The 22,820-nt window shown below is 36.8% G+C and overlaps 1 protein-coding gene across 2 annotated transcripts; it reads right to left on the bottom strand.

Moving 5' to 3' along the window:
* Positions 1-1,080: 1,080 nt before the first annotated feature.
* AREG (amphiregulin) lies at positions 1,081-22,432 on the bottom strand. Of its 2 annotated transcripts, XR_009155031.1 has the most exons (7): positions 22,091-22,432; positions 20,715-20,897; positions 12,678-12,864; positions 11,133-11,291; positions 8,441-8,540; positions 8,120-8,184; positions 1,081-5,983 (listed from the first exon to the last, which is right to left on the bottom strand). XR_009155031.1 is itself a non-coding variant. In XM_058182311.1 (6 exons), the coding sequence occupies exons 1-5, from the start codon at positions 22,140-22,142 to the stop codon at positions 8,453-8,455; spliced, it is 669 nt and encodes a 222-aa protein (XP_058038294.1). In that variant the 5' UTR covers positions 22,143-22,432; the 3' UTR covers positions 1,081-5,983; positions 8,441-8,452. The 2 variants fall into 2 exon arrangements, 1 of the variants encoding a protein (XP_058038294.1); XM_058182311.1 differs by lacking the exon at positions 8,120-8,184.
* Positions 22,433-22,820: the final 388 nt, after the last annotated feature.

The following is a 22,820-nucleotide window of genomic DNA, read 5'->3' as shown; positions in this document are numbered from 1 at the left end:
AATTACTATATGCTAACAACATTTTTGCCCACAAAAAAATATTAATGAAATGGATTTCTATTCAAGATACCAGTTTCTCCAGCTGGTATGCAATATAAAATAAATGTGGCATTATTATTTTTTTAAATCATGACACTGGTTTGAAAGCTCAGTCAATACAATTTTCTGTCTCTGATTGAATGTTAAAAAACTAGTTCTACAAGTCTGTAGGCAACTGCAGTGCAAACCAGGGAAAGACAATAATGGGGGGATGACAACAGACCAGTGCAAAACAAACAACAAACAAAAATCACTAATACCTCCTACAGGAGTTTTGGAATACTAGACTGTCTTCATGTAGTTGAAGTGCCTGATCTTCGGACCTTCCGTCATGAGCTCAAAACACATTTATTCATTCAAGCAGGACTGGCATAACTAGTGTTGGATTTTAACTGGGTTTTCTTACTATTTTAAAATTTAAAATTTAATTTTTAACTATCAGCCTTTATAATTTGCTTTGTTTTAATTGTTATCTTAATTGTATATATTTTGTTTTTTACCCTTGGCTGTACACCGCCCTGAGTCCTTCGGGAGAAGGGCGGTATAAAAATTTAATAAATAATAATAATAATAATAATAATAATGTAGTTGCATGGAAATCTTTGGCTGATAATTTAGATTTACAATATCATATTATGAAGCAAGATTTAGATTAAATGTGAAACAGAGTAGAATTGTTGGTGTCAGGGAAACTATAGTTTCCTTTTGTTAAAATTAGTTTCCAGAAGGATTCCAAGTCTATCTATAGTCCCCTGATTGGGATCTGACCAAGAAATTGTTGGATTGTGTTTTAACTTGCAAGACAAAGTTCATTCCCAGAAGGCTACATTATCAGAAATATAGGTCTTCAGAGAAAGCATGCTTCTTTCTGTTGTGGCCTGGGTCATACTGTACTATTAAACTTGCACAAAAGTCTGGACAGAATATGGTCCTCGCACGGGAACAAGAGTGAATAGTCTGAATGTCATTTTACAGGGTTTGTAGTGTGTTCTCAATAGAACCTGCTTAATGAACTGAAGAAATGATGTTTCCAGATGTGCACACTGAAAATAAGGTTCTTTATTAGAGCAGAGAAGAAAGACAACAAAGTGAGAGACTGAAGTTAATGGAGATCAATTAAAACACAGGATTCTTTTTCAAAGTCTGACTTTGTTTGTGATAGATAAATACAAGGAATGGGTAACAATATTAGACTGTATTTTTACACATCTACATGTAGCCTTGGAAATAGCCAATGAATACGTTTCTCTACATGTGTAAATATTAATTGTTGCATTTTAAACTATTCAGTAACATCCACATAAACAATTGCAATCTTTAGTCACTGCCTTTTAGCTTATGGTTTAATTAAGTGACTTTATTTTAACAAAATCTTTAAAAATAACAGCTCAAACTTAGTGTTTTGATATTTTACAATTAGTTTGCAACGTCTATCCTTTTTCTTGGTTCTGTGATGCCTACCTTACATCCTATCTGCTTCCCTGGGCACCAGTTCAATAATCTTCCAATTCCAATAATTCTGGAATTTACCTTTGAAAAATTAAGAAAATGATACTTTGCAGTACTACTCATTTTAGATCAGCTGATTCACTTCTTAGAAATTATCGGAGAAAGAATTATCCTGTTGTTATTAAGAGTAGAAACATTCATTTCATTAGACAATCTGCCAAGATTAGCATCAGAAAATCCATTATTTTAAAATTAATGGACTTCTGGAAAGCAAATGAGCTACGATTTTCAGCCTTAAATGGGCTTCTACCACAACAAGGCCACTCTTTTTATGAGGGAGACAACCTCCAGCCAATGACATGATGTGTCCAAAACAAGCTGAAGGAGGATGACAACTATTAATTTGAAATGCTATTTGTGGCTTTCTTGAGAAAAAGTTGTTGACACACTGTAATTGGCAGCTCACATTCTGTTTTTCCTGTTCTACTTGCTCTTTTAAGAAAGGGTTGGTGCCCCATACTACAGTATCATTCTGATGAGACGCAGGGTGAGCCAACCAAGCAAGACTACAAGTATCAGAATAATAGCTCTGGGGAAGTTTCACCATAGTTACTGTCCATCTGAAATTTTAAATGCTTCACAGTACCAGCAGTTCCCAGTCGCTCTTTGCTTTCTGAGTGCACACTCTCTTCCATAAGCTCCATTATATAATATAAGAACTATATAAGCATAATAATATAATATATATTATATATAATATAATATATATAATATAATATATAATAATAATAATAATAAAACTATATATAGCATAAGAACTATACAAAAAATGTTTTTACAGAGATTAGGAAGGAAACAATGCCAGAAATTATTGTGCCATAGTCATCCCAATACAGGTAGTTCTTAAGTTACTTTCATTCATTCAGAGACTGTTTGAAGTTACAATGGCATTGAAAGAAAGAACATACGACCAGTCCTCAAAATTCTGGCCATTACAGCATCCCTGCAGTCATTTGAACAAACTTGGGTGCTTGACAACGGCTTACCCTTGCAACATCCCAAAGTCATATGATTGCTGCCGCCAACCTTCTTCATTGGCTTCCCCCAAAGTCAGGGGTGAAATCCAGCAGGTTCTGACAGGTTCTGGAGAACTGGTAGCGGAAATTTTGAGTAGTTCCGAGAACTGGCAAATGCCACCTCTGGCTGACCCCAGAGTGGGGTGGGAATGGAGATTTTGCAATATCCTTCCCCCAGGAGTGGGGAGGGAATGGGGATTTTGCAGTATCCTTCCCCTGCCACGCCCACCAAGCCACACCATGTGCACCAAGCCACGCTTACAGAACTAGTAGTAAAAAAATTTGGATTTCACCACTGCCCAAAGTCATTGGGGAAGCTGGCAGGAAAGATCAGCTACAGTATATCTCCCCCCACAGGCCTTCCTTGCTTGTATGAACCACACCTTCTTTACTTGCTTGCACCTATCAGTGTCATGCCACTGCTTTCCTTCACTCACTCACTCACCCCACGTCTCCTTTCCCCAGCCTCCCTGAGCTCACAACACACCATGTGCCCTTTTCCCGGCACACATGCCACATGCACCTCCACATCCTCTTTCCTTGGCCTCCCCGAGCTCATGTTTTGGCACCATCCCAACTCATATTCAGCCTGCACCAGGCATCCTGAAGCCTCCCCCATCTTGTGACATTGCTGTGTTCTTTACCTGGAATTCCCTGTTCTTTCCATTTAAAGACTTGCGTGCCTTGAGGTTACAACTGGTTTGTTGTTGGTAAGCAACATGATCACTTGATGTTGCATTTTCTAACCATATTGCTCAACGATGGCTAGCCCAGTCCCAAGTGCCATGGTAACTTAAGGAATACATTTACTCAGAGAATTTGGAATTCCTCCTTTAAAGTATTTTTTGAAATCTTGACAAAATTAGTGAGAAATTTAAGGAAATAGAAATGTTTTGGCTATTTGCGAAATCTTAACGTAGTTAGGGTTTTCTATTTCTCCCATCAATGGCTTTTGAGCAAAGACTTCCATTTATTAATAATACTAACTATCTAAACAGAGGACTCTGTTACAAAGCATAAAGACATGAAAATAATGATATGTGCATCATGTCATTTTTACACAGGTCATGCTTGTTCTCTCACACCTGATGCAAGTACATCAGTGATGTCACTTGCACAATTTCACCGGGCATGGTATAGTTTCCCCCCTTCTCCCTTATATTTATGTGTACTTATATTTATGTGTACTTATATTACACATAAAAACTGATTTATTCTTTCCTATGTCTGGAATCTGAAGAGAGCAGAGAAATAGGGTGGTAAGATAGGCAGCTCTACCACCTTCTGCAAATCAACAGTCACAACAGTGACACATTTATGGTGGATAAACTGATATGAAAATTAATAATTGTGCAGATTGTGTTAATGTGAAGTGCTGCTTTGGGAAAGTGCAAATGCAAGGAGCACTGGGACCAAGTAACGGTATAAATTACAACTCAGTTTTTTATTTGTGTAGAAAAATTATAAAATAAATAAGTCATTGAGTTGTGTGAATATATTAAATAAGAATCACATTTACAGAAATAGAAAACTCTATACTTACATATTTACATTAAAAAAATCTGAAAACTATGTTTCTTTTATATACAAGCTACTGTCAACTAACATAAGGCTATGTAGATTATTCTGATATAAGTCCAATTACATTTCATAGTTTACCTAAACGTGCATAGAACTATAACTTAAGTTAAATTAAAGGTGCCTCTTTGTGGAAAAAAATTATATCTGTAGAGAAAACATTGAAGCTAATAATATTGCAAACTAAATTCAAGATGCTTTATCTTGCTCTTTAATACTCTTTAAAGAAAAATCCCTAGAAGTTGATAGTATACACACACACACACACACACACACACACACACACACACAATACACATTGTTTCATTATTTACTCTTATATGATTGAAGATGCTCAATTTCAGCAAAAGCTTGGCTCAGAGCAATGCTTGTTCATCCCAGAGAAGATGGGGGAGAAGCAGTTCTCACTAGTTAGTTAGTGTTTTGTTTTTTGTTTTTTGTTTTGTTTACATTTATACCCCGCCCTTCTCCGAAGACTCAGGGCGGCTTACAGTGTATAAGGCAATAGTCTCATTCTATTTGTATATTTTTACAAAGTCAACTTATTGCCCCCCCAACAATCTGGGTCCTCATTTTACCTACCTTATAAAGGATGGAAGGCTGAGTCAACCTTGGGCCGGGCTTGAACCTGCAGTAATTGCAGGCTTCTGTGTTCTTAATAACAGGCTTTACCAGCGTGAGCTATCCGGCCCTTTTGTTTGTTAGGAAATCTGGAATCTGATAGAATTTCTAAGTTGGAAAAGGTGTCATTAATGGGCATAAGCTTTCATCAGCTGCAGTTCACTCAATCAAATGTATGTGGTAGTTGGACTGGTGTAGGATTTAATTTAGAGCTAACTGGAGGGGAGCAGGGAGAAGAAGACTGGTTGGCTATACAGATGCTGGTTACATGTTAAATTACTAATATATTGATATGGTAATAGATAAGAGCCAGGGGGAACAAGCATGAGAAAAAACAACAACAACAGCAACAGTGCATTTGTTTAAAATAAAGTCTTTACATTAACCAAATCTCACAATTCTTATTGCTGAAATACTAGGTCATTGCCCACCTTAAAACATTAAAGGGAAAATTGAACGCTATGGAATAGTTACGTTGCAGATGTTAAGGACTAGACTAATCTCAGGAAACAAAGCCACCAACAAATAACTCTGTTGGTTGATAATTTTGCAAACTGATTGCATCTCCCCAAACACATGTTTTAAAACCAGAGCAGCAACTTGGAAGCTGCTCCAATTGCTTATGTACTTTCCAATGAGACAAAACTGCATTCAACACTGGCACTTCTGGCCTGGCACATTTTCATCGAGCAAGCGGGAATCCTACAGATGACAAGGTTGGAGGCGTGGGAGAAACGAGGCACACCCTGTACCGTTTGTCCCGGTTAGGAGTCATTGAGCTCTTTAAGCAGCGTGAGAGACTTACTCAAAGCCAGTTCCATTTCTGCCTTTCACCTTCATGGGTGTGTGTGGAACACAGCAAAGAATACAATCACAAGTGCCTTTCAGATTCATGCTTTCTCACATACTCTCTCAATCAGTTCATCTCTACCAAAGGTAACATGTGCAAAAAAGAAGTATGTGGGGCAGCAGCCATTCGGTATTCTCCTACAACTGAGCAGCGCTGGCTGCTGCTGTGAAACCAAAGCTGTTCATTCCTGTATGGGCAGTCGCATGCTAGCTATTGCCAAAAAAAAAAAAAAAGGATCACCCTCCTTGCAGCACACCTCTGGCTTGGTGGAAATAAAGTTTCAGGTTAGCTGCCTTGATTTCTTGATTTGGATTTTTCAGAGGTGCCTCCATGAATTAGTATGTGCTTCAGTAACAGCTTCTTTTATTATCTGGAAGAGGCAAGCATGGCATTAGCAGTTGGAACATTTGCTTTCTGGAAAGCTGAACATAGGAGGCTGCTGCAGACACTAATAAACTTAGATTTTGTTCAAAGATCTTTGGGGACAACTCGAAGATTTGGGTGACTACACGAGGATTTCAGTGGTTGTTGTTGGAGGTTACCAAGTAACAATATAAACTTACAACAACTTTATTTTTCCCTATATAAAATTATCAAATTATCAAGTCACTCAGCTGTACAAACATACTGAATTCAATAGAAAGCACATTTATGACAATAGAATTTTCTGCACTTACATATTGACGGGTAACAAAATATGGTATTTATCTTACACTTTCCTTTGTACGTTATTCTGAATATGTATCACAGTATTTATCTGAAAATATGGATCAAGCTATAACTTTAATCATGAAAGTGATTTATTTCTGAATTGATCTAATTTCTGTCCATCCATCTCAACCAAGGACCTTTTGCAAAAATTGCTTGAATTCCAGTTGGCAGAACAGGCAATTCTTGGATGAGGTTATCAGTCAGTTAGGTAGAGAGTTGGGTGGGTTTTTTTTAGCCTCAGGAGAGTTGTACATTTGATGACTGGCCAAGTATCTCTGAAATTACAGTGCCTGGCTCTGTAGCTGCTACATTTTTTTCAGGAAATGTTCTACGTTACACATACAACAAAGACCTATTCAAAAATGCCCAACACCTCTTATGAAGCTCATCTCCAAGAATGCAGAATTATTGATAGGGATCCTAGGGAAGTATAGCACAGGTAGTCCTCGACTTACAGTTCGCTTAATGATAGCTGGTATAATTTGAAGTTATGGACCTGAAAAAAGTGATGTGATAGTTTTTCACACCTATGACCATTGCATCAACCCCACAGTCCCCTGATCAAAACTCAGACGTTGGCAACTGGCTCATATTTACGAAGATTGCAGTGACCTGGGTTCATGTGATCCCCTTTTGTGAGCTTCTGAGCAGCAGACCAAATTATTATTTATTTATTATTATTTATTTATTTATTTGTCACAACAGTATATGTAAGCATAAGCATGAAATAACTGTATGATATATAAGCATATATATAACCATAAGTATGTAATAACTATATGAAATTGTATACAATCAAAGGGAACATTAGGACAGGAACGGAAGGCACGTTGGTGCTCTTATACACGCCCCTTACAGACCTCTTTGGAATGGGGTGAGGTCAATAGTAGATAGTTTTTGGTTAAAGTTTTGGGAATTTTGGGAAGAGACCACAGAGTCAGGTAGTGTGTTCCAGGCATTAACAACTCTGTTACTGAAGTCATATTTTCTGCAGTCAAGATTGGAGCGGTTCACATTAAGCTTAAATCTATTGTGTGCTTGTGTAATGTTGCGATTGAAGCTGAAGTAGCCTTCAACAGGAACGACATTGTAATAGATGATTCTATGAGTTAAACTCAGGTCATGTCGAAGGTGGTGTAGTTCTAAATTTTCTAAACCCAGGATTTCAAGTCTGGTGGCATAAGGTACTTTGTTGTATTCAGAGGAGTGGAGAACTCTTTTTGCAAAATATTTTTGAACACGCTCAATTGTATTAATGTCCGAAATGAGGTATGGATTCCAGACAGGTGAGCTGTATTCAAGAATTGGTCTAGCAAATGTTTTATATGCTCTGGTTAGTAGTGTAATGTTTCTGGAGAAGAAGCTACGCAAGATTAAGTTTACAACTCTTAAAGCCTTTTTTGCGGTGTAGTTGCAGTAGGCTTTGGCACTTAGATCATTGGATATGAAAACTCCAAGGTCTTTAACAGGGTGGGGGTCATCTACAAGGTCATGTCCATCGAGTTTGTATTTAGTGTTCTCATTCTTTTTTCCAATGTGTAAGACAGAGCATCTGCTGGTTGAGATTTGGAGTTGCCAAATTTTTGACCATTCTGACACAAAGTCAAGGTCTTTTTGAAGGGTAGCCGTATTGTTGGTAGTGTTCAATAGTTTAACATCATCAGCGAAGAGAACACAATTACTTTTAATAATGGGGAAGCCAAATTAATCACCATGTTACTAATTTACCAACTGTAGCGATTCATTTAAGAAGGAATCATGTGGCAAGAAAGGTTGTTAAAATGGGCAAACTTACTTAACTACTGTCTCACTTAGCAACAGAAATTTTGGGCTCACTTGTGGTTCTAAGTCGAGGACTACCTATAATAAAAAGAGTATATTTCTATTTGTTTCAAATGTGAAATATATTTTTTAAATATATTAAAAAAAACAGGTTGACACTAAAAGATAATGACTTTCTTAAATCAATTGGATGAGTTTTAAAAAGATTTCTGTTACTATATACTATAACACAAAGCCTCATAATATGATAAGAGTATTGATAAACAAAAAAAAAATAGTTATGGACTTCTGGAGTTGGAAGAATAGCATAAGATATAGTTAAAAGAATCCTTACCTTCATTTTTTTTTAGACATTACTACTGGAAATTCCATTTTCTTTTTTGAGATTTCTCCTTTCCTCTATTTCATTATAGTTAGTGCATTTTTTTCTTACCCTGAGTAATAAAAACATTAATCTCCATCACTTTGTAGAATTATTTTGCTTTTAAATTATTCAAGCATAAGTACAAAATATTTTAAATTATAGGCATGATACAGAAAAACAGTAGCATATCAGGTTCCTTGCCCCATTTAATTTTCTTCATTTGTGAGTAGCCAAAGAGCCATGACACAAAGCTTTTGAATGAGCAAACCTCATCTGACCATGCAGTTACTCTTACTACAACAGTCTGTCAACATTTAAAAAGTGCTTCAAAGCCTAAACGTTTAGGGGCATCTATTTTGAATATAAAAAAGTTTGGCACGTTTAACAATCAAAAGATAGGATAGGAATAGAATAGGACAGGACAGGACAGGACAGGATAGGACAGGACAGGACAGGACAGGAAAAGGACAGGACAGGACAGGACAGGACAGGATAGGATAGGATAGGATAGATACAGTAGATCATTCTTTCTCTAAGAAACCCCACACAAACCAGACATTAAATTTGCAAGAATTAAAATAGAAAAAAGTTTCAGAACTTCTGCATAAATAAAATAGTATGTCCAGTTGAACAATTGGGGGGGGGCAGTTTCCTAACGATGGCCCTGTAATTTAGATTTCAAATGATCAATAGGTCCTGAAAAAGCCTTGTAATAACACAACTCTATCACTTGAAAACATTTTTGTTCCAACATTTCACAATTTTGGGACTTCAAGAAATTTACGGGAATGAAAAGCATTTTATTTCTGCAGGACCTCACATTCCCATCCCCATCTTTAGCATTTTTACCTTAAAATCAAACTTTGGAGCAAAATTTATTACTACACTCTTGGGAACTTGGAGTGGTGGTGAAGAGATTCAGCAATACAGAAACAAAGCTTCCAAACTGTAATGACCAGTTTACATCGGAATCCCAGTCAAAATTATTTATTAAATGTTAAGAAAGGCAATGTGTTACATGCATAATATTGTCCCAAGGCGAGCATTTAGATGATGATTACTATTATTATTATTATTATTATGGATAAGCAACTCTATTTAAGGAATTCAGGACAGGGATAGGGTGGAGACTGCCGCATGAACCACAAATTGCTATAACATAAGCTACAGTTTGAGCAAAATATTAATACAAAGGACTGAGAAAAGTAAACGGCTGGGGAAAGGAAGTGTTATGGATTCAGTGCAGTATAGTTCTGGCCTTAGGATGAGAATTGTGCAGGAGTAGAAATGATAGAGACCAAATCTTTGCCACTGCAATTGTCACCAGATGAATGTTTAATTGAAGTGGAGATTTCATCTATGACCTATACGTTGCAAGTATCATTGTGTGTGTCTGTGTGTGTACAAGCAGAAAACATACAGTGCTCATAGTTCTGCACTGTGGAAACTTAGTTTATATGGTCCTTGATATGAAACCTACAGAATCTCACAGGAAGTAGATCAGTTATTTAGACTTTACATAATGGTGAGATAGAGAACCTGACCGATGTGGTGTTAAGTTCAACAGTAGTAGATAGCAGCTAAAACATTATTTCTCAGGAGTGAAACTTAAAGCAATAAGCATCGTATTTGCTAATGGTCCCAAACATGAAGCTCAATTAAATAAGGTTAAATAGTGCTGAAATTTCACTTTTCTCCTGCCATTGAATTCTATTACAGGACTATTTTTCCACAGCACAACACAACAGCCAAAAACATAACAGCCTTAATTTGTTAATTATTTGAAAATCATACTTGGCAATAGTTAGAAGTCACCAATCTACCATTTATTATACCTCAATTAGGCTTGATTGATACATTTACTTCATAGGACTAGATCCAAACTGAGTCATAGCTAGAGTAAACACTCTGAAATAATTAAACTTAAATGTTGAGTTTCATCAATTTCAAGCTTAATATATCTCATAAAATCAAAAGGACACATTAGTTGTTTCCATTGCTCATTTTTTACAGATGTAATGAGATCATCACCTGTCAAATATAGTTTAATCTCCAAGATTATGGTATGCTGAATTTTAATGTGTCCATACTGGTCTATCCGCTTACACTATTCATTATTTTATGATGTTCTAAATGGCTCTCAGAGGTAAATTGAGGTAAATACTGCTCTACAAAATTGGTCCAATTTATTATTCCATATAATTAAAGTTAAGGATAGAGAAATACAAATTCAGTTTCACATTTGCCAATTTACATTTTTGTATCCTATTTCTGAGTCAACCTGTATATAGATATTGATGTGTTTTCTCTAAAATACTATTTTTTGTGAAAGGTTTCTTAATATATACACTATAGCATATACGTTTCACTTGAGCTCACTGTAATATTCACAAAATAGAGTCACCAGTGTATGAATATAGTCATCATGTTTCGTAAATGTATATTTAGAAAGTATCAACTAGCATTAAAATAAGAACCAAATTTCTTTTTTATTTTGGGGCACCATAAATTTTAATTCTGGCAAGCAATTTTACAAAACTTTATTATGCTGTTGCTGAAAACGTTGAGTATATTAAGTATCACAGATATCTATCAGTCTTTTTTGCCACTATTTTATTGTACTTTCCTTGGTTGACTAGGGGACTTAAATAACTTGACTTACTGTTCAGCGATGACAATTATAATGATGGCCAAACTGATCATCGCGAAGAAAATTGATACTACCACAACTTCTATTTTTAAGACACTTGTTTCACCTTTGGTTCTTTTTGTCTTCAAAAACTGTTCCACGCAACGTTCACCAAAGTAATCTGGGTGGCATCTGAAAGCAAATCATGAAAATGCACATCACTGCTATTCTAAACAAATATAGAACACTGAAATGACGTTCAAAGTATCTTTAGGTACATCTACTCAGGGATGAAATCCAGCAGGTTCTGACAGGTTCTGGAGAACCAGTAGCGGAAATTTTGAGTAGTTTGGAGAACCAGTAGCAGAAATTTTGAGTAGTTTAGAGATCCAGCAAATGCCACCTCTGGCTGGCCCCAGAGTGGAGTGGGAATGGAGACTTTGCAATATCCTTCCCCTGCCATGCCCACCAACCCATGCCCACCAAACTACACAACACCCACCAAGCCACGCCCACAGAACCAGTAGTAAAAGAATTTGGATTTCACCACTGCATCTATGGTATTCTGCTGCTTAATTCCCTCTGTATTTGTTTCAAATTCAAACAATAGTTTGAATTCTTGATAATTTGGGTGGAAAGCACCAGGAAAGGCAACTTTATTTTCATCTGATGCATAATGCAACAACTCTACACTCTTTTATATATATAGTAGGTAGTCCTTGACTTAATGAACATTTGAAATTATGATAGGCCCAGAATGAGAGTTTTATAGCCACTTTAGGCCATTGTAAAATGTTATGCTACACACACAAAATTGCATTTTGAGTGTTTGGTTTGCCTTTACAAACCACTTCAACAGTGCATGATTATGTGACTATGATTTGTAAATTTATTGCTAGTTTCTGGAAAAAAATGTCCATTTGGAAGAATAGGTCTGCACTTACGACCATGATGTTCGTTTAATGATCATGGATTCACTTAATGACCACAATGATTTGCTTAACAATCACTGCAAAAATGCTGCAAAATCAGGTCCAGTCACATGGTGCATCGGCTTACAACCGTAATGACTTACGACTGGAAATCCTGTCCCAATTGCGGTCGTAAGTCGAGGACTACCTGTAATAATATAACAAAAAGAGCATTTCAGCCTACAGAATAATGCATATATCAGTCATTTATCTGAGCAAAGATAAATGAATCTCCAGATTCCTGTACTTTGCAGTTCACTCAGTGATAAACTTCATTTGCTGCACTGTTTTAAACCATAGATTTTAGCCACAAATGCCTGCTGCATGTAATATATCAAACACCAACCAAAAAAATTACACCTTGTGAATGGAAGATATATGCATACAGGCAATATAGTGGCCAGGGTCACTATATTAATTTTTTCTAATGCTTCCAGAAAACTGGTGGGTAGGGAATTAATATTTTTTTCAGATCCATATGTTCTGTTTCATCACTCTATTAATAACTCTGTGAGAGAATAATACTTTCAAGTGCCATATATGGCAACATATTAGCTATCAAAATAGAGAGACTAACAGCATTATCAGCATTTCTAATTTAACTTACGTGCAAACAGGTATTAGAAACTGTTCAATGTATCTGCATTCACCATGAACACAAAAACCTTTATATTTTCCTTCGCATGGAGTTTTAATTTTCCTTTTAGTTTTCTTCTCGTTTCCTTTTCTTTTGGGTTTGTTAGGGTTCTTTTTTCCACCATCTAAATTTGCTGGATTCTTAATGGGTGGTTTCTCTGGAAAAAAAAGTATTAATTATATTTAATTTCTGCAGAGAGACAGTGTGCTGTTGTGATAAAAATGCTAAGAACTAAGAGTCCTTCTAAAACTCTAAGAAAAGAGGGATTAGCACTCAGGTGCTAAAGAAAAGAGGGATTAGCACTTACTCAGGTGGTTTCTCTTAGGTGAGAAACCACCTGACTGACCTTGAGCCTTTCTGTCCAAAGAAGCAGAAAGCTGGCTGATAAACAAAACCCTTTTTGTAAAAACACACCGATAGCTTCACTGTAAAAACTAGGTGTGAAAAAATAAGTGGATCCTGCATGAGGAAAACAAGCTAAGAAAACAACAACCTAAATTGGCATCTAACTGCCACAGCGAGCTCACTGGAAGTTTTTGATTCCAATCCACTAGCCTTATTATATAGGTAACACAAAGAAAAGGGCTTGGACTGGCTGAGAGATGGAAGAAAGATTTTAATTTCAGATTCCTGTTGTTCTAATCAGACTACTGCTTCGATTGCATGTACAATTATGAAGCCAAGAGATGTGTATATTGCTTGGTCGCCATTATGACAAGAAATGTACAATGGCTATTTTCATCTGAAGTGGTTATTTGTCATGGAAATCCTAAATTTTAATCAACTCTGGAATTTACTTTAAACAGTCCCAGGTTTATATCAGTTAGCCATTAATGAACCATTAACCCCATTATTTTATGCAAGCACTGTAACCTAGTAAAAGTAGTTGTCCGCCCTCATCTACAAAGTCACAACTTGAAACTCCTCTACAACATTTATCTTAAACCTAGTGAGTCACTGTGATGGGGGATGGCACTCCCCCATCTTGTTGGTTTTCTTCCTCACGATGCTGGAGCAGGATAGGCAGTGACAATGGTTTGTGCAAAGCTCATAGAATAGCTGGAATTTCCAGAAGAAAACGAATGGGGATCTGCATTACCAAAATGACTTCTGATTGTGAAGACATATTAACTGGGTTAAGCATATTGTGCAACTATGGCTAATATGTTTGTGCCAGCAACTCTAGTGGAACAAGAAAACGAATTCAAGAAAACATGCAGTTTTCTACATACTAAAGTCAATTTGCTATTCTAGGCAGTGAAATCTTCTGATGCAGAGCGATCATGTTCCCATATTTAGAAGCAAGGGCCAGCTGCATAGCTGAACAAAAATAAGAAGAATTAATTGATGACCTTGACAAAAGTAAATATTTATGTAAAGTTTTGGTTTGATGCATTTTAAGAATTTCAAAATCAGGAAACAGAAACAGGATTTTAAATAACTTCTGCCTTTGCAATTAAAAAGTCAGTGTGCAAAACATTTTAATATAATCAGTCTTTTCTTATTTCTCTCTGCAATAAAGTCAAAACTAATAATATAAACATTACTGCTCAGCAATAAGGTAAATTAAATAAAGTTCTCTTAGAAGTTTAACAATTCTAATGAGGTGTGGTAATATGGTTAACCCCAAAGATATTTGCATTTCAGAGGGGTTTAAAAGATCAGAGTAGATAATTATGTGGTTTTAGACAGGGTTTCACAATGATCTGCCAATTCAAAAATGCATATTGTGGGATTGAGAGTATGATTTGCAATGGATTTCTCATTTCTAATCAGCATAAAACAGTCTAAATGAATTATTCGTCTCCCTGACATGATTCCACTTACAGGTAGGGTACACTCAATTCTCTAGCTCAAAGGTGATTTGAAACCCTAATGAAGCAACTTCTGTTTTTTGTTTAAGAGCCTTTAACTTCTAAGCCTTATGGCCAACTTACATTCACATGCAGCAGAAACCTAGCATTTAAATGATTCTTGGTATATTAATATATTGATACCACATGCAAACCTTTTTCTTCCCATTTTGCATTTCCCAGCAGCAGGAGTGGTTAAAACAACAAGGTCTCACCACAAGGGGACAAGCAATCTGGGGGCTTCCACATGTTTTGGACTTGAAATCCCAAGAGGCCTCCATGGCCACAGGCAAGGATTGTGGAGGTTGTGGTTCAAAACATCTGGGGACATCAGGTTGTCTCCTCTAGCTTATCAGGTTCTCGTGTTTCATTATTTACAACAAAAGACATGCAACTCTTTTCTTGGAATAGGCATATTGAGTCAAAAACCTTAGTGAGTTTTTACCTCGGTTATTTTAACCCAGCTTTCCCACATCTAATACCCTCAAGATGTATTAAATTATAACTTCAGTGAAACTACTGAGGAATGATGGGAACTTGCTGTTACTCATCTGGAGGGCATATAGCAGAGAAGGCTGATGTAGCCCTTTCTGTAATAGTAGGACCTAAACAAGAGTGAAAGAGTCAGGAACTCAGGAATGATACACCAGAATTCTTGCTCATTACATATGAGCATAATCACAAAGTTGTAAGTTGGAATCCATTTTTCCCAAGTGATCCAAGCTAAATGGAATTATTTTTTTCCTTTTTATCTTCATAGCATCCCTTTATGTTATATTAAACTGAGAAAGCATGATTGGTCAGATATGTGTCAAAAATGTGGAGGAGGCATTTTCTTATTTGCAGTTTGTCAGGATCAGGTCTAGCAACCCAAGAGCTTCCTCCTGATCATTCAGCCTCTGCTTATTATGCTCTAGCCCAAAAACCTAAAGGGTTGTGCCAAATATTGTTGTTCTAGAAAAGAATTTGTTTTTCTATTTAAGTTTCCACATCAACAAAGTCTGTAAACACCATAAGTTTTATAACCTCTTTCTGGGAAGGCAGTCAACTAACCTATGATCAGATGTACATCTTGGGAAGAACTATGGTAATCCTAGTTTGCTTAATCACTATTCAGAATATATAACAGGCCAGTAAGCAGTATATCTGATTAGCAAAAGTATTACGTACTTCATATATATATATATATATTAGTTAGGGCCAAGTGATGCATTAAATGAATATTGAGAAAAGGTCATGAGACAAACTAGAAAATTCAAGCATCAGAGAGCAATGGTTAAATGCAACTTTCTATTAAGTATACAATTCCACTATGTAATTTTACTTAAGCCTGATTAATTTCAATTAAGTACAAAAAAATTTGCATGCATATTCTGCATTAATAACACCTCTGCCAACACATTTATAATTTCTGAACCATCCAACTAAATCCACTTACTCTGCAATTTGATTTAACTGTTTAATTCAGTAACTATGTTCAAGCAAACATATCTCAATTTAAAGAGACATTTAGCTCCTTCTTTTACTTAAATAATTGAACATCATAAAAACATCTATCTTCAAAGTAAGTAGAGCTTCCCAATGGGATTGAACTGAGGAACTACAGGAATTGTTTCTAAGTAAGCCCAAATATTAGCTAATCAGATAAAGTTGACTTTTGCAAAAAAAGAACTTCTAAAATATTTAGTTCTGACATTTTTAAATATTATAATTCGGATTAGTCGCCCTACAGAAACCTTTAGATATTGTGTTATCAGAATGAATCATAAAACAACATGCTGAATATTATTTTGAAATAGCAGGGTCTTGCAATCTAAACAATTGGGTTTATGCCATCAAATTAAAATAACAAAACTAAAGATGGAACGATTAGATTTAAGTTCTGAGCTACTTGGATCCTACTCGGTGACATTTGTATCTTTAGTCCTAAGTACTGTATGGATAACCTGATAAGAAATCCCCACATATGCCATGTTCATCTCTTAGAAGAAAAGTAGTATATATACTTGTAATAAAATATAAATAATATAATTTGTCATTCTAAAATAAATGAACACATTATAGCTTTTATACCTACCGCCCACTTTTATATCTCTGTTAGTAGTAAAATTTTCTAACCACCCACTGGTTCCACAGTAATGCACCATGTATCATTGTCTGCGCATGCCTCTCACACATCGTAGATTGGGTTTGGGAGGGGGCGCCAGCTACCAGCTTTGCTTGTCTGTTACAGCTGGGTGGTGTGGGGGGAGATGTGCAAGCTATTCTGGTACGATGTTTGTGGTCACACTATAGTGCCATTTAGTTTCACTTACGTAACGTGAACTAAACATGCGTGGGCGATACAAATAGTATATTTTCAGAAATTTAAATTGTTACAGAGAATTTTATGAAAACCTAATGAAAATGTTTTTAAATAATGCTATGAATTTTTTTTAAAAAGTCAATTAAATTAAAAAAAAAGGAAAGTGCTTCAGTATTGGACAAAATCCCTACTGCCCACCATAAAAGCTGGAATGCCCACTAGTGGGGAGTAGGGACCAGGTTGACTACCACTGCATTATAGGAATGTGTTCATTCTTATAATGTGGGTGAAATCTACTTACCTTCCCTACCAGTTCAGAAGTGCACCCTTGAACCCTCTGCACATGCGCAAATCCTTCAGCTGAACCGGTCTGAACCAGTAGCATTTAACCCCTGAATGATACTTATTCTTTGTTAGAACTTTGTTCTACATGGATAAGATAATTAAGCTAACCCATTCAACAAAGATCTTCACTTGAGTTAATGTCCATAGTTTAAAAAGTGCAACGCAGATATTTATTTATTTATATTTCATATTTCTTAACTGCAAATCTTCCTCAGAGAAGGATTCTGGGTGGTGTACAATATCATCAATAATATTAAACATTAAAATCAGAATAATTTAGGATTAAAGATTTTAAAATTATAAACGCATTATAAAAATTTCAGAATGTGAAGAATTCCAAAATGGCGGATTAACAGTTGTTAATACAGGTGTTGTCGGGGAGAGAAAAATGAGTTCTCATGGGGCCAGCCAACCCCATGGTTGTGTGGGCCTTGTGTCATCCCTCATGCAAGACTATACAGCCACATTTTGACCCCTTTATATTATGATAATTAAGATTCATATATTTTTTCTCTCGCATTTCATCTGACAAATACTTATTGGCAACATTAATATTTTTATCCATAGCTGCTTAGGCTAGAGATGTACATTAATTCTAAAGAATTCTGAGTGTTCTCGCTGCCTTTGTCCTCTGTCCATGTTCACCGGTATCCTAAGATGATTGAGAAATAATAATGATGCTTATGGCACTCACCCAGTGAATGCACAGCAAATAACATAGCAAACCATGGTCATCTGTGGTTTGCCACTTCCTCCCTTTTTGGTTGATAACTCAAAAATCTTGATATTAATTGATATTTCCTGTTCCTTTTATAGTTTTGTGATCAACACTGAACATCTGTGAATAGAATAGGGGTAAAGCTAATGTTTTTTTTTTGTTTTTTTTAAATTTACATTTATATCCCGCCCTTCTCCGAAGACTCAGGGCGGCTTACAGTGTGTAAGGCAATGTTTCCCCTTGTTTCTAAAGCAGAGGTAAAAAATAAAGATACAGTAGTTGGAAATGCTACTCCAGGACCAGCTCAGCTTAGACTACTGTAGTACAACCAACATAACTATGCAATTATTAACTCAAATTATTTATAAGAAAGATATTCAATTTCACTCAATTAGAAAACAAAAACATTTATGAACCAAATACTTTGGAAGTTCAATACATTGCCTCAGGGAATATGAGTATAATGACAATACATTATATTCATATTCCCAAGGAATAATATTTAATTGAATTTCTGATTTTCTAAATTCTGATAAACTTATCCAATTTGATTTTAATATCTAAATTATAATATTCTAATCAAAATTTTGCAATTCACATTAAGTATCCATCAATAGGTTACAGATACATTTTAAAAGAAAATATGCCTAAAATTGTCAATTTCATTATGAATATCAGTTCCTTCTTAATGTTGCAAATGAATGTCCAAATGAAGTAGAATGGAATGGCTGATACTAAACTACTTCAAAAATTATATAAATCAAAAAAAAGTTATTTCCCCCAATATTATATTAGAGGAAATAAATTTAAGTTTTATTTGACCATGTCACAAAATTAAAGTTATTTTTACTGACATATTTTATTTGTTTGCTAAATTTATTTGGGACCCATCTCACTGTGGGACTACTCTAGACAATTTACAAGAATAAAATGGAAGAAATGATAAAAATGTAAACATGACAATTGTAAAGCAATGAAATAATACAAATAAACTAAGTACAACGATGTCAATTAAAAGATGGTCTGGGGGGCAGGAAGTGCAAAGGGGAGGTGGGGTCAGCTAATTAGTCCAGTAGCCATCTCCAGTACGGTTCTCCCCCATAGGGGCCTCATGCCAATTGGCAGAGCCCTGTCTTCAGGTCCTTTCAGAAGGACAGAAAGATGGAGGCAGACCTCAAGGGGGGGTGGGGGGGATTAGAATGTTTGGCAGGATTAGCATTATAGCAGAGAAGGCTCCTTTATATACTTTATGCACCTTTTTGTTATGCTGGCAGATGCTTATCTCTTTCTATCTTGGAGCCATGGTGGCACAGTGGTTAGAATGCAGCATTGCAGGCTAATTCTGATGACTGCCAGAGTTCGATTCTCACCGTCTCAAGGCTGACTCAGCCTTCGATCCTTCCGAGGTCAGTAAAACGAGGACCCAGATTGTTGGGGGCAATATGCTGATTCTGTAAACTGCTTAGAGAGGACTGTAAAGCACCGTGAAGCAGTATATAAATCTAAGTGCTATTGCTATTGCTATTCTGATTTTGAAGAATCAAAATAAACAATATAGTAATATTAAGAGAAAATGCCTTGTTTTATGCTTTCAAATTTCCATTCATGCCAACATATATTAGGTGTGTGTGTGTGTGATTGGACAAAGTATGTTTATAGTACAGGTTGAATGATCTAGCACAATATAGACTATTTAAAAACAGAAGAATTTCTTATATTTCATTTCAGTATTCCACTGAGGGGTTGTTTTTTTTTGGAAGATTTAATTTTAAGGGCAACAGTAAAATCCATTTATTTTTTCGTCACTAAATAAGCTTCGTTTTTGCAAAAAGGGATTTTTATATAGTGATAAGTTGAAACCCACACAGTGCACATAATAATTGTATACTATTAACTATTTGTAAAAAAAAAAAAGTTTCTGGGATTTTTAGCTTCACCAAAGTTTCTTGAAAGGCATATTTTGTCAGAGCTTCTTGAAAGTCATACTTAGAACCAAGCACTAAAGTTCCCAGGACACCTTGAGAGAAATGGATTGGTAGTGACATTAGCTTAAATTTATATTGGGGTTCGGAAGATAATTTCATCCTTGCATCCAAAATGTACTTCTATCATACTAGAGTTAAGTTATGATAAGTTAAGCCAATGATATACTGTATATGCTATAGAATCTTTCAAATTCTTGGAAAGTGCTACATAATCATTCATACTATTAATATTATGATAATTATTTAACAACAAGCATGTGACTATTGATTTATTTAGAAAGAAAGAAAAGACAGCATTGTTCAGAAAGACTCCATAGGGCATGTATAAGTCTATTGAATACAATACCTTCTTAAACATATTCATTTTCTGGGATCCTTGGTGTTCTCTGAGCTCGGTTGCTTTCTTGCAGACATTTCATTACCAAACTAGGTAACATCATCAGTGCTCTGAGGCACATGAAGTGCTCTGAGTTACCTAGTTTGGTAATGAAAAGTCTGCAAGAAAGCAACCGAGCTCAGAGAGTATCAAGGACTCTACAGTTCAACCCTGCGCTATAAATATTCTCTTCCATGGTACATCCATTTTTATCTGGCTAAAGTCTTTAGATTGCATGGATAAAAATAAAGGAAGAATAGGGTTCTACAATGTTTAGAGTATATTCTAAGAAAGCCCCTGTCTTGTTAGGAGAGACAAAACAACAGCTCTTTGCAAAAATTGCATCATTATACCAGCCTCCTCTCAGGTGCCTCAGTCCCAAATGAGAGGAACTTCACGGGTAAGCACTCCATTTTTTTACCTACCTCTTCTGGCATCATTCACAAGGAACTGAGATTCTCTCACTTCCTTCACATTATCTTCACCCTCTTCAGACTCAACTCCTGATGATAACCGATCAGTGGAAGATATGTTGAACGTGTTCAGATTGGGCATGTTTTGCTCATCTTTTGTCATGTTTAGCTCTGATCCAGTAGCATGCTGGTAAACTGTGGAAGAGAAATGAAAGAAATGGATACCATTCTTACTAGTCAGGCAAAACTGGCAGAGAGGTGTTTATCTGAAAATTACACTTGGCAGCTATTGCACATGTAGTTACCCTTATTCCCATAATGAGTCATTCAAAAAACAGCTCTCAGTTTTTCTAATGTGAATTTGTTTAGATTGTCCCAGAACCTTAAAACTGACTGGCCAACTTCCAAGTTATTGCATTCCATTAACCAGAATCTTAGCAAGTGTTCTTTAAGAAATATTGATCTTCTTCAGTAGGTACAAGCCACTACATAATGGATTTTGACCAAACAACTGATTAAAAAAAAACAACACAGGTCACTTTAATTTAAAGTTTGCAACATGCTTTCTCCTTTTCTAAAATCAAAATTCAATATTTAAAATTCCTCTAGCAAAGAAATTACCATTTAAAACCTGAAGACTAAGCATCACTTTGAATTAAATTCCATTCAGCATTGTGGGGTGTAAACAATGCTTCTTAATTCCAATCCTGCTTCAGACAATATGCTCTCATCACCCTGACCCCTCTAAAATATTAGTGCCTCCTTTTGTGATTTAATTAAACAAGAAGCAGCCACAGCAAAAAAATATTGTTATGTCAAGATCTACAAGAATACAAGGAAGCTTAGGCAGGCTCAAATCAAGAGAGAGCTGAGTTGTAACTCCGTACTCAGCAAAAAAAGATCTCCAATTTTGTGACTTAGCCAAGCTGTTCTTAGCATGGTTCTTATACTGTAAGGAGAAAAAGAGGAGATACGGAGGTACGGGAATAAACTAGAGATAAATTTATAGATTGAATACGAAATACAGCAACGAGATTTTGAGGATGGTTTCAATGCCCATCGCATACACGTTACTTTCAAACACCCAAAACGACAAAGTGGGAAAGAGAGAAGGAGCTGGGCGGAAACGCAGACGGTATCTCCGCCACTGCGTCTCAGCCTTTCAGGCACCTCCTATTTCCAAACAGCAGTGATTTCCAGCATAACTTTCAAAAAATGAGGGAAAACGGAGCCCAATTCAGATAATTGCAGCGAACTACACGACCCTAATGCCAGCAACAAACCACTCTCCAATTTTCTAAGTCGAGCGCCCTTGGTGCGGCCGCCGAAGCTTCGCGCCCCCTCTGCCCCGCCTCTCGACAGGGTCCACCGCTAGCCCGCTCACTCACCTGGACTCTGGAGCAGCGGGAGGAGAAGGAGAATAAAGAGTGGGGCACGCATTGAGGGGGAAGGAGCGTCCTCGGGGACCGGTTTGCCTATTAAAGAGTGACCGAAAAGCGTGTTGAAGCGGTTGAGGAGGACTCCCTTGGTGCCTGGCGAGTGTTACGCTCGGAGAGGCGGCAAGACACTCCATCCCCATTGAGCAAGGGATATATATGCAGTGCCGCCGCCACCACTGAGAGGCCGGTAGTCAGGCAGGGCGGTCAGATGAAGCTCGACGTCAGCCGGGTGGGGAAGGGAACAGGTGCGCCTCGGGTCGGGAGACATCACCCAGTTGCGTGTGGCGGAAAGAGCAAGCAGGTCGCGGAGGCGGACCGGCAGCGGCAAGATAGAAAGCCGTCGGATGAGTCAGATAGGGTCACGCTCTTTACTTGTAATCCCCAATGGCTGCAGAGTAGACGTCTCTTCAGGTATATAGAGAAGCGGAAGATCGACTAGTTGAGAGCCAGGTGGGGTCACCTAGACCGGTCGGATTGTGTCCCTCGAACTCCCTCCCCCAAAGGGAGCTGAAGGATAAGGCCCTCCAGTAGCCCTTTCATGTTCAGAATGGACTGTATGGGACTTGGGGAGGTTCCAGCCACATTTTCTTTTTCAGGCATTTTTCCTCTAGCACAGGGGTCTCCAACCTTGGCAACTTTAAGACTTGGGGACTTCAACTCCCAGAATCCCTCAGCCAGC

Source organism: Ahaetulla prasina, chromosome 4, assembly GCF_028640845.1.
Source record: "Ahaetulla prasina isolate Xishuangbanna chromosome 4, ASM2864084v1, whole genome shotgun sequence".
Classification (NCBI taxonomy): Eukaryota; Metazoa; Chordata; class Lepidosauria; order Squamata; family Colubridae; genus Ahaetulla; species Ahaetulla prasina.
This window is presented reverse-complemented; position numbering and strand designations above follow the sequence as displayed.

Bases quoted from the DNA above. Each gene is read 5' to 3' on its own strand.
- AREG (XM_058182311.1), bottom strand. From the start codon at position 22,142: ATGCGTGCCCCACTCTTTATTCTCCTTCTCCTCCCGCTGCTCCAGAGT. The intron at 12,865-20,714 runs GTAGGTAAAAAA...TTTTTTTTCCAG, and splicing joins TGTGAATGATGCCAGAAGAG to AGAAACCACCCATTAAGAAT. The intron at 11,292-12,677 runs GTAAGTTAAATT...ATTTGCTTTCAG, and splicing joins TTTCTAATACCTGTTTGCAC to ATGCCACCCAGATTACTTTG.